Genomic DNA, 17,683 nt, shown 5'->3' with positions numbered 1-17,683 from the left:
GGCCCGAGCTTGCGAGTGGTGTCGTCGAATTCCTGCTGCTGCTCCACATCCACAGCGTCGGAGAAGTCGGAGTCCTCACCAGCATCGTCCCCGGCCGCGCATTCCTCCAGCGGGCAGCCAACTCTCAAGCTGGGACGAGGAGACGGCCCAACCAGCGAGTGTGACCGGCTACAAATGACCAGCGTGTCGGCGACGTAGTGGAGCTCCGGCTGGCCCCAATCCGCAGCCTCGCCCTCCTTGACGGATGGAAGTTGCCCAAAAACGTCCGAGAAGTCGAATTCCCCGGCGTCGTCGGCAGCAACAACAGCGTCGAGGCGCGGAGGGCGCGAAGGAAGAGGGATTGACACTGCTGCCGTGGTGGCCGTGGGCGCCATTTTATTCCCTCCCCTTCTCTCCTAGCGATCTAGCCTCCAATCTATCTAGCAGCAAGAGGCGCGCCCGAGGGCGGCCTTAGATCGACATCACTTACATCGGGCTAGCGTGTGGATCGCTCGCTCCTAGCTCTCGTCCACAAACCCTAAGTTACTAAGTTTTTATCCGTGCCAACACGCCTACACTTTCCAGCGCGGCAACGACGATTCATCCTACGGCGGAGAACAGCCCACGCGATGATCAAACCTTTTAACATTCCGTGTGATGTGCTAGAACAACAACAAAGCAAAATAGGCAAAATAGGTAGAACTGGAAACATTGCTTGATGATGATCCTCAAACGTGGCTCGCCACTGGAGGATTGGTGCTGCTGGTAGATCCAAGGAAGGAGAGGAATCCAGCGCCGCCCTCTTGCTCGTCCAGGAAGAGATCGTCCGGAACTCTAAAAGCCCCATGAAGGCTCACCGCGACCGCGCCAATCGTGAGCGCCGACAGTAGCAGCGATCCCACGTCCGAGAGGAGGAACACCACCACGACCGAGACGATCCCCATGAGGATCATCACCTCGCGCTCGCTGAAGCTCCGATTGAATAGGACGACGGGCTCGGTGCGGACGAGATAGAGGTAATACCACATGAATGCCAGCACCCCGAGCGTGAGGAGCGAGAGAGGATGATAGACCAGGCTCGCCGCGATGCAGCCCAGCACGACCAAGATGTAATTGATCTTGAAGTAGCCGATGTTCTTGCGGATCCGGCCCAGGGCGTCGGAGAGGGACTCGGGCTTGGCCAGCGAGTTGCGATCTACGAGCTCCTTCCACGGCCTGCGCTGCGCAACCGCCATCTTCATACCATCGGAGAGACGGGAGAGGAAAGCCCGAGCCGCTGGCGTCGGCGCCAAGCTCTGCTGCTGCGTTGCCACACTGCTCGCCATCATCGCCTCCTCCTGGATCTGGCAGATCTACACCTTGCCCCAAATAACCCTAGCTTTCGAAGACGCGTTTATTTCCGTTATTAGGGTTCTTGGTGCCTGGTCATTTCAAAAGCGTGGACTGCGCGGGGGAGGGATAGGGCTGCGATTCAGCCGCATTGTCATGGCGCCGTGCGTGCCTGAGCTGATGTTGTGTGGACGCTCGCGTTGCCCTAGCGTCCTCGGCAGTAGTGTGTAGGGCGCGCAGCAATGGCGGCAGATGCCGCGGCCCCGATGGGAGGCCTGTTTCTAAATCCCGAGCATCGATCGTCAAAGGTATGGAAGGATAATGTCAGCACCGATGCTCACGGCACGCCGTTTGCGAGGAAATCAGTGGCGGTGGAGGACAATGAGGACGCGGAAGCGCTCATGTGGGCAGCGCTGGAGGAGTTCCCAGCCTACGAGCGCCTCCGCATGGTTTTTTTGAACGAGGAGGAGAAGGTCCCGGTGGATGTGAGGTACCTGAGCAGGGGTGAGAGGCAGCGGGTGTTGGAGAGCGCGTTTGCCACCACCGATCAAGACAATCTCCACCTCTTGCAGCGGCTCAAGGAGCGCCTCCAGAGGTCGGTGTCATCGATCGATTCTTGGCTGCTGGCTTTCATCTCGGCAGAGGAGGAGGAGCTCACTGTAGAACTACTGACTTGACAGGGTCCGCATTGCGCTTCCCACGGTGGAGGTTCGCTTCGAGCATCTCCGGATCAGTGCTGATGTTCACGTTGGATCGAGAGCTTTACCAAGCCTCACAAACTTCGTGAGGAATTTTGTGGAGGTAACTGGCTTACTGTATCGATTGAGATCAAACACCACTCTCTTTTTTTCTTCTCAGGACATGCTAGTTTCCATGAAGATCATGTCATCGGACAAGAAGGATTTTAAGATTCTCAAGGACGTGAGTGGGGTCATCAAACCCGGAAGGTGAGCTGCTTCATTTACCTCCATTTCTCTTATCTTGGTGCTGGATTCCTTCCTTGCAGAATGACTCTTTTGCTGGGACCGCCTGGAGCCGGAAAGTCGACGTTGCTGGTGGCACTCGCTGGAAAACTTGAAGCGGATCTGAGGGTGTGTCCTGGTTTGCTTTCTTTTGCGGTAAACTGTCTTTTCTGCCCGCAGGCAACCGGTACAATAACTTACAACGGCCATGGCTTCAACGAGTTTGAGCCCCTGGGAACTTCTGCGTATATTGGTCAAGAGGACAACCATATTGGAGAGATGACTGTCCGAGAGACACTGGATTTTTCTGCTCGCTGCCAAGGTGTTGGCTACAAAAACGGTGCGTAGTAGCAAAAACTTTGGCGCTAGATTCTTACTCCTTGGATCTTTTCCAGAGATGCTAACTGAGCTAGTCGGCAGAGAGAAGGAGCGACACATTCACCCGGATCCTGAAATCGATGCCTTTATGAAGGTCCGGCCGTTTAGATTTCAAGGACTAGTCTTTCCACTAAACTTTATGGTTACAGGCAATGGCTGTTAAAGGGAAAAAACACAGTATGGCTACAGACTACATGATGAAGGTGCTTGGCTTAGAAGTTTGTGCCGACACTTTGGTGGGGAATGAAATGCTTCGTGGCGTCTCAGGAGGGCAGAAGAAACGCGTGACTACAGGTTACAACACCTCCGCCTGCCTTATAGTCAAATGCCTCAACCAAGCACAACAGAACTCAGCAACTTAAGAACGTCTTCCTCACAGGTGAAATGGTTGTGGGGCCGAAAAAGACGCTTTTTATGGACGAAATCTCGACCGGGCTCGATAGTTCCACCACGTTTCAAATCGTCAAGTGCGTCAGAAATTTTGTTCATTTGCTCGAAGGGACAGTTCTGATGGCGCTTCTTCAACCTCCTCCAGAAACGTATGACCTTTTTGACGACGTGTTGCTACTAGCTGAAGGATACGTAGTTTATCTCGGTCCGAGAGAGAGCATACTACACTTTTTCGAATTGATGGGTTTTAAGTTGCCACCTCGGAAAGGAGTTGCTGATTTTCTTCAAGAGGTATTGAGTTGCTTTTGGTTCCCTGTTCTTTTCTTCTAACAGTTTTTCCTTTCAGGTAACCTCGAAGAAGGATCAGAAGCAATACTGGGCAGACAAGAGCAGGCCATACCAGTACATTCCAGTCGCGGTGTTTGCCGAGGCATTCCAAGATTATCAAGCTGGTAAAGACCTTAGCGCGCACCTTGCCACCCCTTATAACAAAGCAGGCAGCCATCCTGCGGCTCTGTCGAAACGAAAGTATGCAATGTCAAGCTGGGAATTGTTCAAGGCATGCACCCAACGAGAAATCCTCTTGATTTCACGTCACAGATTTCTCTACATTTTTAAAACTACTCAGGTAAGAGTTCAATTTCTCTGCTCCTCGTGATCTTCTTATTGTTTTCCTTTGTTTCAGGTAGCCATAATGGCAATAATTACGGGAACGTTGTTCCTTCGAACGACAATAGAGCCGACTAATGAAATCTACGGGAATATGTACCTCGGCTGCTTGTTTTTTGCGCTTATTCACATGATGTTTAATGGCTTCTCCGAGATGGCCATCACGGTTCATAGGCTTCCTGTCTTCTACAAGCAGAGAGATAATCGCTTCTATCCTGCTTGGGCGTTTTCGTTGCCGAGCTGGTTTCTAAGAATCCCTTACTCGGTGGTGGAAGCGGTTATATGGTCCTGTATTATATACTATTGCGTAGGCTTCACACCAGAGGCTGACAGGTATTGGCACAACTTTTCTGTGTTACTTAAGCTGAAAGTTGATGTTTTGTCCCCAGGTTCTTCCGATACATGTTTCTATTAATGCTGATGCATCAAATGGCATTGGCAATCTTTAGACTGATTGGAGCTCTTGCTAGAGATATGGTGGTAGCAAATACCTTCGGTTCATTCGCTCTTCTTATTGTATTTTTGTTGGGTGGTTTTATTATAGCTAGAAGTAAGTTTTGGCCTTTCTTTGTTATTTTATTTCGCTGCGCTGGCTAACTGTGTGCTATCACAGATGACATACATCCTTGGTGGATATGGGGGTACTGGCTTTCGCCTCTCTCTTATTCACAGAATGCCATAGCTGTGAATGAATTTCTCGCTCCTCGATGGAACCAGGTTTAATTTCGTTGAAGGTGAGAGTATTCTAATTACTCGAGCACTCTTGTTTTGCAGAATGTTGCCACTGGATATAGAAAGCTTTATATCAACATAATGAAGCCAAGAGGATTGTTTTTGGAAAGTTGGTGGTACTGGGTGGGAGTGGGCGTGCTGACCGGGTATATGCTCTTGTTCAACCTGGTTGTGATCCTTGCGTTTGCGTATCTAGATCGTAAGCATTCTCATTCTCGGTTTGGTGTGCTAAGTTAATTGATCTGGCGATTGTAACAGCGCTGGGGAAACCACAGGCTGTCATCCCAGAGGATCCTGTTGAGCCACCGTCAGTTGAAGCTGCTGTTCCAGGTAGGGATCGATACTTTCTCTTGCCATTATATCATCTCAGGTTTATTACTCGTAGGTTTATTACAGAAACAGCAACAAAGAGAACGTTTCGATCCGATGGGACTCCGGAAATGACTCTGGATGTGGCTGCACTGGAAAAAAGAGATTCAGGCAAGAAGAAAGGAATGATCTTGCCATTTCAGCCTTTGTCCTTGACGTTTTTGAAGATGTGCTACTACGTCGATATGCCTGCTGTAAGTACGTGTTTTTTTTATCTTTTGCTCTCTGTTGAGCACTATCGTTTGTGGCTATCAGGAAATGAGAAGCCAGGGCCTGACTGACGCTCGACTACAGCTTCTTCGTAATGTGAGCGGTGCATTCAGGCCTGGTGTCTTGACTGCTCTTGTCGGTGTAAGCGGTGCGGGCAAGACGACGCTGATGGATGTTCTTGCTGGGAGAAAGACGGGTGGATATATAGAAGGTGATATACGAGTATCTGGCTACTCCAAAGTTCAGAAGACTTTCGCTCGTATTTCTGGATACGTGGAGCAGACGGACATTCACTCCCCTCAAGTGACCGTTTACGAGTCTTTACTGTATTCCTCGTGGCTACGGCTTCCACGAGAAGTGAACAAAACTACCAGATATGTAAGAGGGATTTTGTTTTTCGCATGGTTTTGTCTCATGTTGTTTTGGTTGCAGGCGTTTGTGGAGGAAATAATGTCCCTGGTGGAGCTGGATACGCTAAGAAATGCTCTGGTGGGCCTTCCAGGGAGCACCGGTCTCTCTACTGAGCAACGGAAAAGGCTGACCATTGCTGTGGAACTCGTGGCCAATCCTTCAATAATCTTTATGGATGAGCCCACATCCGGACTGGATGCTCGTGCTGCCGCGATAGTGATGAGGACAGTCAGAAATACTGTTGATACAGGGCGTACTGTAGTTTGCACGATTCATCAGCCAAGTATAGACATCTTTGAGGCTTTCGACGAGCTCTTGCTGATGAAAAGAGGTGGTCGTGTCATCTACATGGGACCGCTCGGGGAGAACTCTCAAACGATGATTGATTATTTCATGGTATGCCTTTCATGGGCTTGTCAGAGGCTAACGCTTGCATAAAATCCACAGACCGTTGAAGGCGTTCCAATTATTAAAGACGGATATAATCCTGCAACATGGATGCTTGAAGTAACTAGTCCTGCGGCAGAGGCGCGGCTGAAAAAGGACTTTGCTGACATTTACTCTGTTTCGGATTTACACAGGTACATCAGTCTTGCTTTCTGATAAAATATGCATCATTTCTCTGCAGGGAAATAGAAGAGCTTATCGAGGAACTGAGTGTGCCACCACCTAGTTCCAGAGATCTCTCTTTTCCAACGGAGTATTCTCAGGATTCAATGACACAGTTTAAAGCATGCTTGTGGAAGCAAAACTTGACGTACTGGCGCAGCCCAAATTACAACGCTGTTCGATTTTTCTTTACTCTGATTTGTGCTTTGATTTTTGGCTCTGTTTTCTGGGACATAGGAAGCAAAAGGTACAGTCTTTGATTACAAGTCAACAAAGTTTTTCTAAAACATGTTGTTTTGCTCCCAGGGGTAGCCAACAAGATCTGTTTAACGTCATGGGAGCTCTCTATGCAGCGGTGTTGTTTCTTGGGATCAATAACGCTTCAAGCGTACAACCGATTGTCTCCGTTGAGCGCACGGTCTTTTATCGCGAAAGAGCGGCTGGAATGTACTCGCCTTTGCCGTATGCCTTCGCACAAGTAAGCACAAGTAATTTCTATCTTTTGCGCTGAAGCTCGAGTGCTTCACAGGGTGCCATCGAGATCCCGTACCTTGTACTGCAAACTATCATATACGGGCTCGTCACTTACTCAATGATCCATTTTGAGTGGACTGCCGGTACTGCTAGTGAGTATAAACTGGTGGCCTTGGAATAATGATGCGCTGTTTTTTGCAGCCAAATTCTTTTGGTATTTGCTCTTCATGTTTCTAACTTTCACGTACTTCACGGTTTACGGGATGATGGCCATTGGCCTGACGCCGTCGCAGCAACTAGCAGCGGTCATCTCTTCTGCATTTTACTCCCTATGGAATCTTTTCTCCGGGTTTATCATACCACAGCCCGTGAGTATACATTTCGACAGTCCACGGGAACTAATGCTTCTTTTTTCTACTCTGGCAGCTTATCCCTGGCTGGTGGGTCTGGTTCTACTGGATCAGTCCAATTGCCTGGACTCTATATGGCCTGATCGGCTCGCAGTTAGGAGACGTCAAGGAACGTATGACTGCACAAGGCTATGGTACGATTCAGGTGGACGTGTTTTTGCGGCACTACTTTGGCTTCAGGCACGATTGGCTTGGATACTGCGTTGCTGTCCTTATTGCCTACATCGTGGTTTTCTGGTTTGGGTTTGCGTATTCCATCAAGTACATCAATTTCCAAAAGCGCTGACCTTGGTGTGTTTTAATACTTAGGTACCTAGTGTTCTGTGGGATCCGGGGAGGGAGGGGGGGACATTTGGCAACGTTTGGCCTAAAAGGGCCGCTGTACAGCTCAGTTTGTTGTAAAGCAAAGCAATATTCATCTCTGGGGCTGCCACTGGTGTAAGTAGAAAGTAAGATGCAAACCATAGTGTGGTCTTGTTCAGGAGGGCTGTTGAAGACGAAGAATGAGGTGCTGGAAACGAGCACGAACCAGTCCATGTTCGTGTTTGGCCTTGGTTACACAGGGGTTGAACTTGGAAAGCAACTTCGTACCAAGGGATGGTTAGTGTTCCTGTTTGTTTCAAAGTTTTGTTTTTTACCAATACTCGTAAGACTAGCAGGAAGGTTTCTGGGACTTGCCGCAGCGCGGAAAAGAGGAGGACGCTGGAAGAATGTTACGGAGTGGATGCTTACATTTTCGGCCCTGGTGTCAGTCTCGAGTAAGAACCATGTCATTTTCTTTGCTTCGGCCGCCTGAACTGAACTTCGGTGTCGTTCCCCAGCAACGGTGGCTTGGAGGCATTATACCAAGCAACTCATCTCGTCAGCTGTGTGCCTCCGGACCCGGATACACTGACAGACATGGTACGTTCTGGGGATTGATGCATTTGAGTATGTCGTTGCTCGCAGGTCTTGAAAATGCACTTGGAGGACATAGAAGCTAGGTGTCGTGCACTTCGCTGGATTGGATACATATCTTCCACTGGTATATTGGTTTTGTGATTGTAAACTTTGTGATTGACTGACTTACGTTTTGGAGGAGTATATGGCGATCACCGAGGCGGCTGGGTGGACGAAAGGTGAGTATTTTCTAAAAGCAAGCTTCTGTTTTATAACTAAACCAACAAAGCAATTGCAGCACGCAGGCGAAGCCAGTGGATAGAAAGTCAAAAGCGAGGGTTGCCGCCGAGAACTCGTGGCTAGAGCTTCAGCACAGTAATGCGTCAGTGCAAATTTTCCGAGCTGGTGGAATCTACGGTCCTGGTCGGAGGTAATCCCATATTGTTCTATCTGAGTTAGTGGTTTTGTTTGTTTCCTTTCCAGCGTCCTGGATACTTTACAAGGCGCTAGGCAACGAAGAGTGAGTGAAGCGAGGCATTCCCGTCGCTTCACCTCGAGAATCCACGTCTCGGACGTGTGCCAGGTCCTGATGGCGAGCATGGAGTCACCACATTCCGGGTACCTCAAAACCGGTTGTCGATCCAGCTCTAACTTGGTAGCAAACGCAGGAGAATCTACAACGTCGTCGACGACGATCCGGCCCCGAGATCTGAGGTTGCGGCCTTTGGAATGGAGCTCCTGGGGATGGAACTTAAGGAAGAATCGCCAGGAAATGGTGATGGAGGAAGCGCGGCGGCGGAGAAGCGCGTGATGAACAAGAGGATCAAGGAAGAACTGGGAGTGGAGCTCATGTTTCCGTCGTACAGGGAGGGTCTGGCTGCCGTGGTACGGGCGGACAGCTAAGCCAGCCAGCCGGCAACGCACTGCCACGCGTACAGTTAAGGACCATCCAGTTTAAGTTAGCACTAATTAATTCCCCCTTTTTCTTTGGTATTGAGATTTCCTCTCTCGCGTTTCGCCGGTGCCGTGGAGGGCGGCGGGGATGGCGCCACTGTGATCTCCAACGCTCGGTCGCGCGATCCAGCAGCTCCGGCACAGGATTCTAGCGCCGTGCATTGTGATGCGCGGCGGATCTACGAGTTTGTAGCGCATGCACGATCGTCAGGTGTGGCATCGGGGAATCGGCCCTGGCGAGGTTCCATGGATGCTTTTCCAGTGTCGAGGATCAGCTCCGCGAGCACGGCATCGACGTCGTCGTATCGCTTCTTCCATGGATCGGCGGAGCTGAGGTATTTGTTTCCAAGGTCGAGGATCGCGGCGAGGAGTAGCCTCCAGGAGGCAACCAAGGCGGATGAATTGGCGATCAACGGGACGCGCCTGGAATCCTCCAAGCTGAACGGAAATCCCGGCCAGGAGTTGCAAAAGGGCGGCGCTTCCTCGCTCAACACGGTGCTGGCAGCCATAGCAGCGCTCCTGGTGGCATCGCCCCGGCCTTACAGTCTGGCGCTGGAATCTCAAAGGCAGGGCAGGCTCGTGGAAGGGAGGCTCGTCTATCGCCAGACCTTCGTCATTCGATCGTATGAAGTCGGGGTGGACAAGACGGCCTCCATAGAAACACTCATGAACCATTTCCAGGTGAGTGAGCTCTCTCAGTGCTCCTCTTCGTAAGCTCTGGACAAGTGATCACAGAGTTTCTAGTGATGGTTTTCCAGGAGGTTGCGTTAAACCACGTCTGGATGTCCGGGCTTGCTGGAGATGGATTTGGAGCAACGCATGCAATGATCCGGCACCGATTGATATGGGTGGTGTCGAGAGTGCATGTCCAAGTAGAGCGCTACGCTTCATGGTATGCTCACTTTCTTCTTTTGTTCCAGACTTTGTGACGATCTTTGTGGATCTTTGTAGGGGCGATGCGATTGAGATCGATACTTGGGTGGACGCGTCGGGTAAAAATGGCATGCGCAGGGACTGGCTCATGCGAGACTACAAGTCGGGCCAGATTTTGGCCAGAGCAACAAGGTGTGCTGTGAGATTTGGTTGTGATGGAAGCATTCATGAGCTTGTTCTTGCAGCACCTGGGTGGTGATGAATCAGACGACGAGGAGGCTTTCTAAGATGCCCGACGACGTCCGGGAGGAAATAACTCCATTCTATCTCCAAAGACGCGCCATTGTCAGAAACGTCTCGCACAAAATCACCAAGGTCGATGGCGCTACACAGTTTGCCCGCTCGGGTTTGACAGTGAGTATCCATCTCACTTTCCTTTCTCTTTCCTGCGCTTTTTTTAAAGTATCATCTTTGCATTTGCAGCCAAGGCATGGAGATTTGGACATGAACCAGCACGTGAACAACGTAAAATACATCGGATGGATGCTCGAGGTGAGATATATAACATTTTAAAGTTGAAGCCGCGGTCTCTCTAACTCGCTCGGGTTGTGTAGAGCGTGCCTCTCTCTATTGTTCAAGACCACGAAGTATCGAGCTTAACTTTGGAGTACCGGCGAGAATGCGGCCAGAATGACGTTGTAGAGTCGATGACCTGGGTACAACACGCAGATTGCTTGATCGCGGACGACAATTTGGAAACGAAGACAGCGAACTTTGGCGGAAGTGGCGAGGAGACTGTGGAGCAGCCGCCGTGCCTGCTTCACCTCTTGCGATTGCAGAGTGACGGCTCAGAACTCGTAAGAGGGAAGACCGTGTGGCGGAGGAAGAAAAATCGAGAAGCCTGATGCGTTTGTTCTTCTTTCACGTAGCCAAAATAAAAAAGAGAGATTTTTGGTTCTATCTCCGACTCTCTTCTCTCCTTTGGAGATCGAGGAAGATGTCCTCCATATCTGGTGAAGCTTCGAGTTTCTTGAGAGCGAGCTGCCCGCAAGCTCCATCGATGTCCTGTCCCATTTCCTGGCGGACGGTCGTGCGGATCCCAAACTCTTCTCGGACGATCTTCTGGAAGTGGTGCACGCGATCCGCCGGAGTCGCCCTGTAGTCGCCAACCACAAAAGTGTGGTTGTAAGGGATGAGATTGAGCACCTGCAATGAAATCTCAATCTCTGGGACGAGAAACCAACCTGGAGAACTTACGACTTTACGGTCTCGCAGCAGGCACCCGAGCTGACGAGCGTCTTGAGAGGAATCGTTGACATCTTGCAACATCACGTACTCGATGAAGAGCGTGCGATTGCTGGACGGGAGAGAGTGAGTACTCACACAACTGGAGCTTCGAGCTGGAGCTCACCTTGATGCTTGATACGCATCCACGGCGGCCATGAGCTTGTCAAGCGTGAAGGCCCGGGAGGCTGGTACGATCTGGCAGCGCAGTGCTTGAGTGGGAGCGTGGAGTGAGAGCGCCAGGTTGACGCCAGGGAGATCGCCTGCTACCGAGAGTATCCGAGGCACAATTCCCACCTGGAAGGAAAAGATGGAGGCGCTGAAACAAGAGTTTTGTTTGAGACTTCTTACAGTGGAGATGGTGATACGACTTGGCGACAGGCCAAAGCAGCGTCCAGTGAGTGTTTGTACGGCTTGCACCACCGAGTTATAGTTGTTAAGAGGCTCTCCCATCCCCTGCTCAATGAAGAAACAGTGCGTGAGATCTGATAGGACTCCATGGAGGAAACGCACCATGAAAACAATGTTCCTGATGGGGCTCATCCTTGATGCGTGAACATACTGCTCCACAATCTCTCCCGCGGTCAGGTTGGCCACGAAGCCCATCGTCCCAGTCGCGCAGAAGCTACAGCCCATCTTGCAGCCCACCTAGAAGTTGAAGAACTTCGAGTAGAATCACTCAAAAAAACCAAAGGCGAGATCGAGTCACTCACTTGAGACGAGACGCAGAGCGTCGCACGATCGGATCCAGGTCTCGGGCCCCCGGCGTACTTCCCAGCTCCACCGTGATGCCGCATGATCACTGTCTCCACAGATTGGCCACTCTGTTCTAAGCACACGAGAACAAGCCTGAGATAGAAGGAAGCAACAACATAAAAAAACTTTACTTGGAGCTGGAGGAGGAGCTTGGTGGTAGTGCCGTTCGCGGAGGTGGAGTGAGCGGCCAATGTGGACGTGAGCGCCTTAAATCGAGTACGCAGCAGTGGATAGAGCGCGCCAGGCAGCCCCGGTACCTGGTGCAACGCCGCGTTTGGGTGATCCATGACATGCCTGGGCACGAACGAGACGATTGAGCGATCGATCCATCCATTCGCGATGGAGAATGTTACCTCCAGATGGTGTAGACGTGTAGCGGCTTGATGCCATGGCGCTGGAGCTCCGCCTTGAGAATCCCCTCGTCGAAAATGGAGCTGAGAGACATTGTCCCCTGTTTCTTGGATAAACCCTAATTAGGGTTTGTGGTGGGAGTGACAATGCCGATCCAACAGGGTACGCCCAGGATGCGATCTGCCTCGTTTCGAGATCGCGAGCACGAGGAGGAGGATGCTGGCGGCGCCGAGGTGGATGCATTGGCCGAGATGGCCCGGGATCCGGTGCTGTGCAGGTTTGTGTCGGAGGATTTCAACGCGACGCAGTTCGCGAGCGATGCGCTGCGCAGTGGCTCGGCCGCGGCGTCGGCCGAGAAGGTGGAGCAGGGCATGGCGCTGCTGGAGAAGCAGCTGAGGCGGGAGGTCGTGCTGCGCCACAGTGAGCTCGTCCAGCAGCTGAGCAGCGTCAAGGACATGGAGGGCGCGCTGGGCGTGGTGAAGATCGGGGTTGGGAGCCTAGAGAATTCCGTGCGCCGGGTGAGATCCGAGGTAGCGGAGCCATACAAGAGCATTCGATCCAAGTCCACGCAGCTCTCTTGCCTCCACACCACCGTGGAGCTCTTGCGCGCCGTGGTGCGCGTGCTCAAGCAGCTCAAGCGCCTCCGCGAGCTCGTCGTCGATTCCTCCAAGCCAACCGATCTCTCCAAGGCCGCGCAGCTGTGGAGCGAGATCGAGGGGCTCCGCAGTGACGCTGATCTCTCCGGGATCGAGGTGGTGGACTCGGAGCTGGCCTGGCTCAAGGAGGCTGGCACCAAGATCCGGAGCGAGGCCATGCGGAGCCTGGAAGCTGGCATGAAAGCTTTCAACCAAGCTCAAGTTGGTGCCGCGCTCCAAGTCTACTTCAACCTCGGGGAGCTCCGGCCGACAGTGGAGAGCGTGATCCAGAAGTATAAGAGCCAGGCGGTCAAGAGCATTGCGAGTGCTCTCGACATGAAGGCCATCTCCGCGAGCGTGGCGGCGGCGGCCACAGGCCCAGCGGGGCCAGGGGGAGCTCACAGGAGTGGGACGCCGCAGCTGGGAGCTGGATCCAGGGCCAGGGATGGGTTGTGGCAGAGACTTGGGCAATGCATGGAGCAGCTTCACTCCATCTTGGTGGCGGTGTGGCACTTGGAGCGAGTCATGATCAAGAAGAGGGATCCGGTTTCTCACGCCAGCTTCATCGATGAAGTTGTCCAGGTAGAGGAAAGCTTTGCTTGCTGGCAAGGTTCTTCTTAGTTTTTGTGACTGAACACGAATGTGTGGCTTTGCAGGCTGGAGATGCCTCGCTGACCGAGAGGGTGTGGGAGGCTATTGTCAAGGCATTTGCCAGCCAGATGAAGTCGGCGTTCACTTCATCGAGCTTTGTCAAGGAGATCTTCGTGCTGGGATATCCCAAGCTGCTCGGGGTGGCGGACAACTTTCTCCAGAGGCTTGTCCGCGACACGGAAGTTAAAGGTGCGTCCCCGGCGATCAAGGACGCGGACAGACAGCAGCTTGTGACGACGCTGGAACCGTTCCAGAATGCGTACCTTGGCCAGACACTTGCACGACTCACGGACCTTGTCAACAACATGTTTGCTTCGTCCACTCTCCTTCGCCTTCCGACTTCAGAGGAGCCGATTGCGAAGCTGGTGGCACGGATCCAGGAGGAGGTTGAGGCTGCAAAGCTGGATGCCAGGTTGACGCTCATGGTGCTTAAAGAAGTTGGGAAGTCTGTGCAACTCTTCGCTGAAAAAGCCGAGTACCAGGTGAGCTTGTTCTTCCGCCTTTCCTTGTCTTAGGCTCACTTGGGCTGTTCTATCAGCTTGCAACAGGTCCTGATGCTCGTCAGGTGACCGGTCCAGCCACGCCATCGCAGCTCAAGAACTTTGCGCTGTGCCATCACTTGCAAGACATCCATCACAGATTGAGCTCAATGATGACAGGCCTATCGCCATCCGCCGCTGACATCCTCTCTCCGTCGCTCGGGGCTGTCTACGGCGTGGCAGTGGACACGGTGAATCCGCTGTTCAAGGCGATGGCGGAGAGACTGGAGAAGAGTATCCTAGAGATGCAAGGCCTGGACTTCAACTCGGATATGACAGTGGACGACGAGAGGCCCAAGTACATGCAGGAGATCCAAGAGGCCGCGACTCACTTCAGGTCCGAGTTCCTGTCCAAGCTCTTGACAGGCTCTAGCTCCGGGAATCCCAAGTCGGTGTCGATCAACTTCGTGAGGAAGATGGCTTCCAGGGTGCTCGTCCTGTTCGTGAGACACGCTGCCCTGGTGAGACCGCTATCGGAGGCTGGGAAGCTGAGCATGGCGAGAGACATGGCAGAGCTGGAGCTCCTTGTGGCACAGAACCTCTTTCCCGTGGAGCAACTTGGTGCTCCATACCGAGCGCTGCGGGCATTCAGGCCTTTCATCTTCCTGGAGACGAACCAGATCGCGAGCAGCCCACTGCTGCAGGAGCTGCCGGCGAGTGTGGTGTTTCACCATCTCTACAGCCGGGCGCCGGACGAGCTCGAGTCCCCGATGAAGAGATCCAAGCTCTCGGCGTCGCAGTACTCGCTGTGGCTGGACACGCACAGCGAACAAGACGTGTGGAAAGAAGTGAAGGGAACGCTGGACGATTACGCGGCCAAGGTGAGAGCTCGCGGCGACAAGCAATTCACTCCCATTTATCCTCTCATGCTCCAGCTCGGCTCGTCGCTCCTGTGAGCGAGAGGAGAGAGAGAGCCGATTTTCAAGAGGAGGAGAATATACTTTGATCAACGGCCTCGATTAAAACTCCATTGAGGATTTGAGTTTTAGGGTTTAGGGTTAGGGCAGGCCGTCTTGCATTCTTGGGGAGGAGCGAGGGAGGAGCGCCATGAAGACGATCCTGTCCTCGCAGACGATGGACATCCCCGAGGGGGTGAAGGTGGAGATCAGGGCGAAGCAGATCCGCGTGTCGGGGCCCCGCGGCGTTCTCCTCCGGAATTTCAAGCATCTCAACCTGGATTTCCAGATGCTGGAGAATGGGAGGAAGCTCAAGGTGGAGGCCTGGTTCGGATCGCGCAAGACCATCGCTGCCATCCGCACTGCCGTGAGCCACGTCAAGAATCTCATCACGGGAGTGACCAAGGGCTTCCAGTACAAGATGAGGTTCGTCTACGCTCATTTCCCCATCAACGCCAACATCTCGGCCACCAAGCAGAACATCGAGATCCGCAACTTTCTGGGCGAGAAGAGAGTGAGTGTTTTCTTCCAGATTTCTTCCTGCTGGGCTTGACACCACCACCACCATTGCTTGTGCTTGTTTTCCAGGTGAGAACCGTGGACATGCTCCCCGGCGTCACAGTGACCAGGACAGAGAAGGTCAAGGACGAGCTTGTTCTCGAGGGGAATGACATCGAGCTTGTCTCGAGATCCGCTGCTCTCATCAACCAGGTATGAGATGAGAGAAGAAGCAAATATCAGTTTTTCAGAGGTGATGTTTCTTCTTTTTTTTGCTGCCAGAAATGCCATGTGAAGAACAAGGACATCAGGAAGTTCTTGGATGGTATCTACGTGAGCGAGAAGGGGACGATCGCGGAGGAAGAGTAGCTTATGGTATGAGGACGTTTTTTCTCTTATGTTTCGTTTTTTTGGAAGCCAATCGAAGACTGATTGATTAAATATCTAGAAAACTTTCTTATAGATTCGTTCCAAGACTTGAGAAAAGATCTAACTACTCTTAAGAACCGAGGCCCCTTGGCCGGAGCTAGAGCAGCACTTTGTTGCTTGGCAGCTCCACCACCTGCTTGAAGTACTTGACCAGTATGGAGCCACTGCTGAAGATCAAGCCATTCTCTGACGTGTAGAACTCGATGCTCCTGTCCTTGCGAGCTTTCTGGAAGTTGACGGTGATGAGAACCTCGCTGGAGTTGCGCATGCTACTCGCGATCTCCGCGTCCGGCACTGCCATCACCAGGTACATCGGGTTCGAGCTCGAAGCCGTGAGGCCATTCTTCATGATCTCCTCCAGTTCCTGCTTGGATGTGCCGTAGACACAAACCGGGGACTTCTCGATCTTCTGGAACAGCTGCTCGGTCTCACCATTAGGTGCCACTGGTTCCTGGAGTGCTCCGATGTAAAGCGCTCCGGTTTCGTCCACCATCTTGGCCAACTTTTTAGTCAGCTTGTCCACCGCCTTGATCGCCTCGGCAGCAGTGTGGGAGCTGAGAGGTACACCTGACTTTGTCATGAAATCCAGCTCCAGCAGCTCCTCGAGCTTGCAAAAACCGTCGGGTCGCATCTCCAAGTTGGGATGAAGAACTGGCTGACGCAAAACCTTTAGCAGCGCGCGGCCGAGTGCTTTGATCCTCCCTCTTTCACTCGGTTGCTCATTCCTCCGCGTCTCTTTCTTCGCCACCTTTTCCATCTCTTCCACTGGCTCTTCCCGATTCTTTTCCATCTCTGGAATGAGCCAGCGGACCTTCTTTACCCTCTCTTCCACTGGCTCTTCCCGATCGCTCGCCTTCGTTTCCACTGGCTCGTCCTGATCATTCACTTTCGTTTCCATCTCTTCCACTTCATCCTGGTCACTCACCTTCGTTTCCATCTCTTCCACTTCATCCTGGTCACTCACCTTCGTTTCCATCGCTTCCACCAGATCACTTACCTTCGTTTCCATCGCTTCAACCGGATCCACCACATTCGTTTCCTCATCCGGATCCAGATCGACCACATTCTTGTCCTCTATTGGCGGATCATCAACTAGAACCGTCTCCACCGGCCGAACATTCTTCTCGAGCACCATCTCGAACATCCGCTTCCGATTACCCTTCTTCGCGACCGGGAAGTTCTCGAAAAACCTCGCACGGATGGCCGGCCTCACGTCCTCGACTTCGCGCTTGGCAAGACCCTCGAGAAACGGCATAAGATCCAGCAGCACCCGGTCCTTCCGCAGATCAGTCCGACTGAACGTTGGGATGATCACAACGTTGTCGGAGTGGCTGTCGTACTTGGAGCACGAATCGTCCACAGCGATCACCTGGTCCATGGGCCATTGCAGGATCCTCAAGTCCTTGGTCTTGCCATGGATCCCATTGCCGCACGAATCGAGGAAGAACCTGTGCGAGAAGCGGTGCTCATCCGGCTCCAGCGCGTCCAGCACCTTGTCAGTGACGCCCCGCGAGCGAGTGGTGTAGGGAATCAGCACGAACAGCTCCGCCATGCGCTTGAGAAACGCATCCAGATGAGGGCGCTTGATAAGCGTCTTGGACTTGCCGGTATCCAGGCGTATCTTGGACGACTCGGGCAGCTTGGAACTCGGCCGAGTCTCACAGATCATCAAGTCCCACACCTCGAAAACCAAGGCCTTCATCGCTTCTCCTTCTCCCTCTCCTAAAACCCTAGAGCTGTTTTCTTGGATTATTTCTCTCTTTCTAAAAGGGTCGGTTTTTTAAGCAGAGTTCGAGTTTTGGTTGCCAAGGAAGAAATGCATCAACTATAAAGCTGGCAGCAACTCCTGGGGCGAATTCCAGCCGATCTAGCAGCCACCGTTTACTGACCTAACAGCTTCTCGCCAACTTTGAAAGAGCCCGCTTGGTATAGGTAACTATATTCTTCTTGCGATCTGGTATGTCAAAGTGGATGTGGCCTCAATTCTAGGATGAACATGAAAATGTTCCTTTTCTT

The 17,683-nt window shown here is 52.4% G+C and overlaps 8 protein-coding genes across 10 annotated transcripts; 5 read left to right on the top strand and 3 right to left on the bottom strand.

Moving 5' to 3' along the window:
* Positions 1–609: 609 nt before the first annotated feature.
* On the bottom strand, positions 610–1,367 carry LOC9662823 (PRA1 family protein B2). Its single transcript, XM_002986996.2, has one exon. It carries the CDS (start codon positions 1,305–1,307, stop codon positions 708–710), a length of 600 nt encoding a protein of 199 aa, XP_002987042.1. The 5' UTR covers positions 1,308–1,367; the 3' UTR covers positions 610–707.
* An 82-nt stretch (positions 1,368–1,449) lies between these two features.
* LOC9662822 (ABC transporter G family member 31) lies at positions 1,450–7,340 on the top strand. Its single transcript, XM_024660855.1, has 23 exons — positions 1,450–1,903; positions 1,989–2,109; positions 2,167–2,255; positions 2,315–2,399; positions 2,451–2,610; positions 2,666–2,742; positions 2,798–2,942; positions 3,028–3,329; positions 3,385–3,666; positions 3,724–4,040; positions 4,097–4,257; positions 4,321–4,424; positions 4,482–4,638; positions 4,698–4,769; positions 4,836–5,002; positions 5,064–5,396; positions 5,451–5,825; positions 5,877–6,010; positions 6,058–6,285; positions 6,345–6,516; positions 6,568–6,655; positions 6,714–6,880; positions 6,939–7,340. Exons 1-23 carry the CDS (start codon positions 1,551–1,553, stop codon positions 7,206–7,208), a joined length of 4,359 nt encoding a protein of 1,452 aa, XP_024516623.1. The 5' UTR covers positions 1,450–1,550; the 3' UTR covers positions 7,209–7,340.
* Positions 7,323–8,794, top strand: LOC9662821 (protein YeeZ). Of its 3 annotated transcripts, none has more exons than XM_024660853.1 (8): positions 7,323–7,522; positions 7,582–7,680; positions 7,744–7,825; positions 7,871–7,946; positions 8,004–8,040; positions 8,091–8,231; positions 8,285–8,419; positions 8,470–8,794. In XM_024660853.1, the coding sequence occupies exons 1-8, from the start codon at positions 7,377–7,379 to the stop codon at positions 8,702–8,704; spliced, it is 951 nt and encodes a 316-aa protein (XP_024516621.1). In that variant the 5' UTR covers positions 7,323–7,376; the 3' UTR covers positions 8,705–8,794. The 3 variants fall into 3 exon arrangements, with proteins under 3 accessions (XP_024516621.1, XP_024516622.1, XP_024516619.1); XM_024660854.1 differs by having other exon boundaries at positions 8,001–8,040; positions 8,100–8,231; XM_024660851.1 differs by having other exon boundaries at positions 8,001–8,040.
* Positions 8,795–8,815: 21 nt separating this feature from the next.
* LOC9662743 (palmitoyl-acyl carrier protein thioesterase, chloroplastic) lies at positions 8,816–10,586 on the top strand. Its single transcript, XM_002987045.2, has 6 exons — positions 8,816–9,436; positions 9,514–9,647; positions 9,707–9,820; positions 9,874–10,042; positions 10,112–10,180; positions 10,243–10,586. Exons 1-6 carry the CDS (start codon positions 9,002–9,004, stop codon positions 10,531–10,533), a joined length of 1,212 nt encoding a protein of 403 aa, XP_002987091.2. The 5' UTR covers positions 8,816–9,001; the 3' UTR covers positions 10,534–10,586.
* Positions 10,521–12,169, bottom strand: LOC9662820 (probable dual-specificity RNA methyltransferase RlmN). The gene is made up of 8 exons (XM_002986995.2): positions 12,022–12,169; positions 11,800–11,962; positions 11,626–11,736; positions 11,426–11,560; positions 11,264–11,368; positions 11,040–11,209; positions 10,886–10,985; positions 10,521–10,834 (listed from the first exon to the last, which is right to left on the bottom strand). Exons 1-8 carry the CDS (start codon positions 12,111–12,113, stop codon positions 10,586–10,588), a joined length of 1,125 nt encoding a protein of 374 aa, XP_002987041.1. The 5' UTR covers positions 12,114–12,169; the 3' UTR covers positions 10,521–10,585.
* On the top strand, positions 12,132–14,814 carry LOC9662819 (conserved oligomeric Golgi complex subunit 5). Its single transcript, XM_002987044.2, has 3 exons — positions 12,132–13,236; positions 13,311–13,787; positions 13,844–14,814. The coding sequence occupies exons 1-3, from the start codon at positions 12,166–12,168 to the stop codon at positions 14,738–14,740; spliced, it is 2,445 nt and encodes an 814-aa protein (XP_002987090.2). The 5' UTR covers positions 12,132–12,165; the 3' UTR covers positions 14,741–14,814.
* Positions 14,815–14,831: 17 nt separating this feature from the next.
* On the top strand, positions 14,832–15,700 carry LOC9662742 (60S ribosomal protein L9). Its single transcript, XM_002987043.2, has 3 exons — positions 14,832–15,254; positions 15,329–15,451; positions 15,521–15,700. The coding sequence occupies exons 1-3, from the start codon at positions 14,892–14,894 to the stop codon at positions 15,605–15,607; spliced, it is 573 nt and encodes a 190-aa protein (XP_002987089.1). The 5' UTR covers positions 14,832–14,891; the 3' UTR covers positions 15,608–15,700.
* LOC9662741 lies at positions 15,639–17,394 on the bottom strand. Its single transcript, XM_002986994.2, has 2 exons — positions 16,632–17,394; positions 15,639–16,592 (listed from the first exon to the last, which is right to left on the bottom strand). The coding sequence occupies exons 1-2, from the start codon at positions 17,367–17,369 to the stop codon at positions 15,765–15,767; spliced, it is 1,566 nt and encodes a 521-aa protein (XP_002987040.2). The 5' UTR covers positions 17,370–17,394; the 3' UTR covers positions 15,639–15,764.
* Positions 17,395–17,683: the final 289 nt, after the last annotated feature.

Source organism: Selaginella moellendorffii, unplaced genomic scaffold (assembly GCF_000143415.4).
Source record: "Selaginella moellendorffii unplaced genomic scaffold, v1.0 SELMOscaffold_78, whole genome shotgun sequence".
Classification (NCBI taxonomy): Eukaryota; Viridiplantae; Streptophyta; class Lycopodiopsida; order Selaginellales; family Selaginellaceae; genus Selaginella; species Selaginella moellendorffii.
This window is presented reverse-complemented; position numbering and strand designations above follow the sequence as displayed.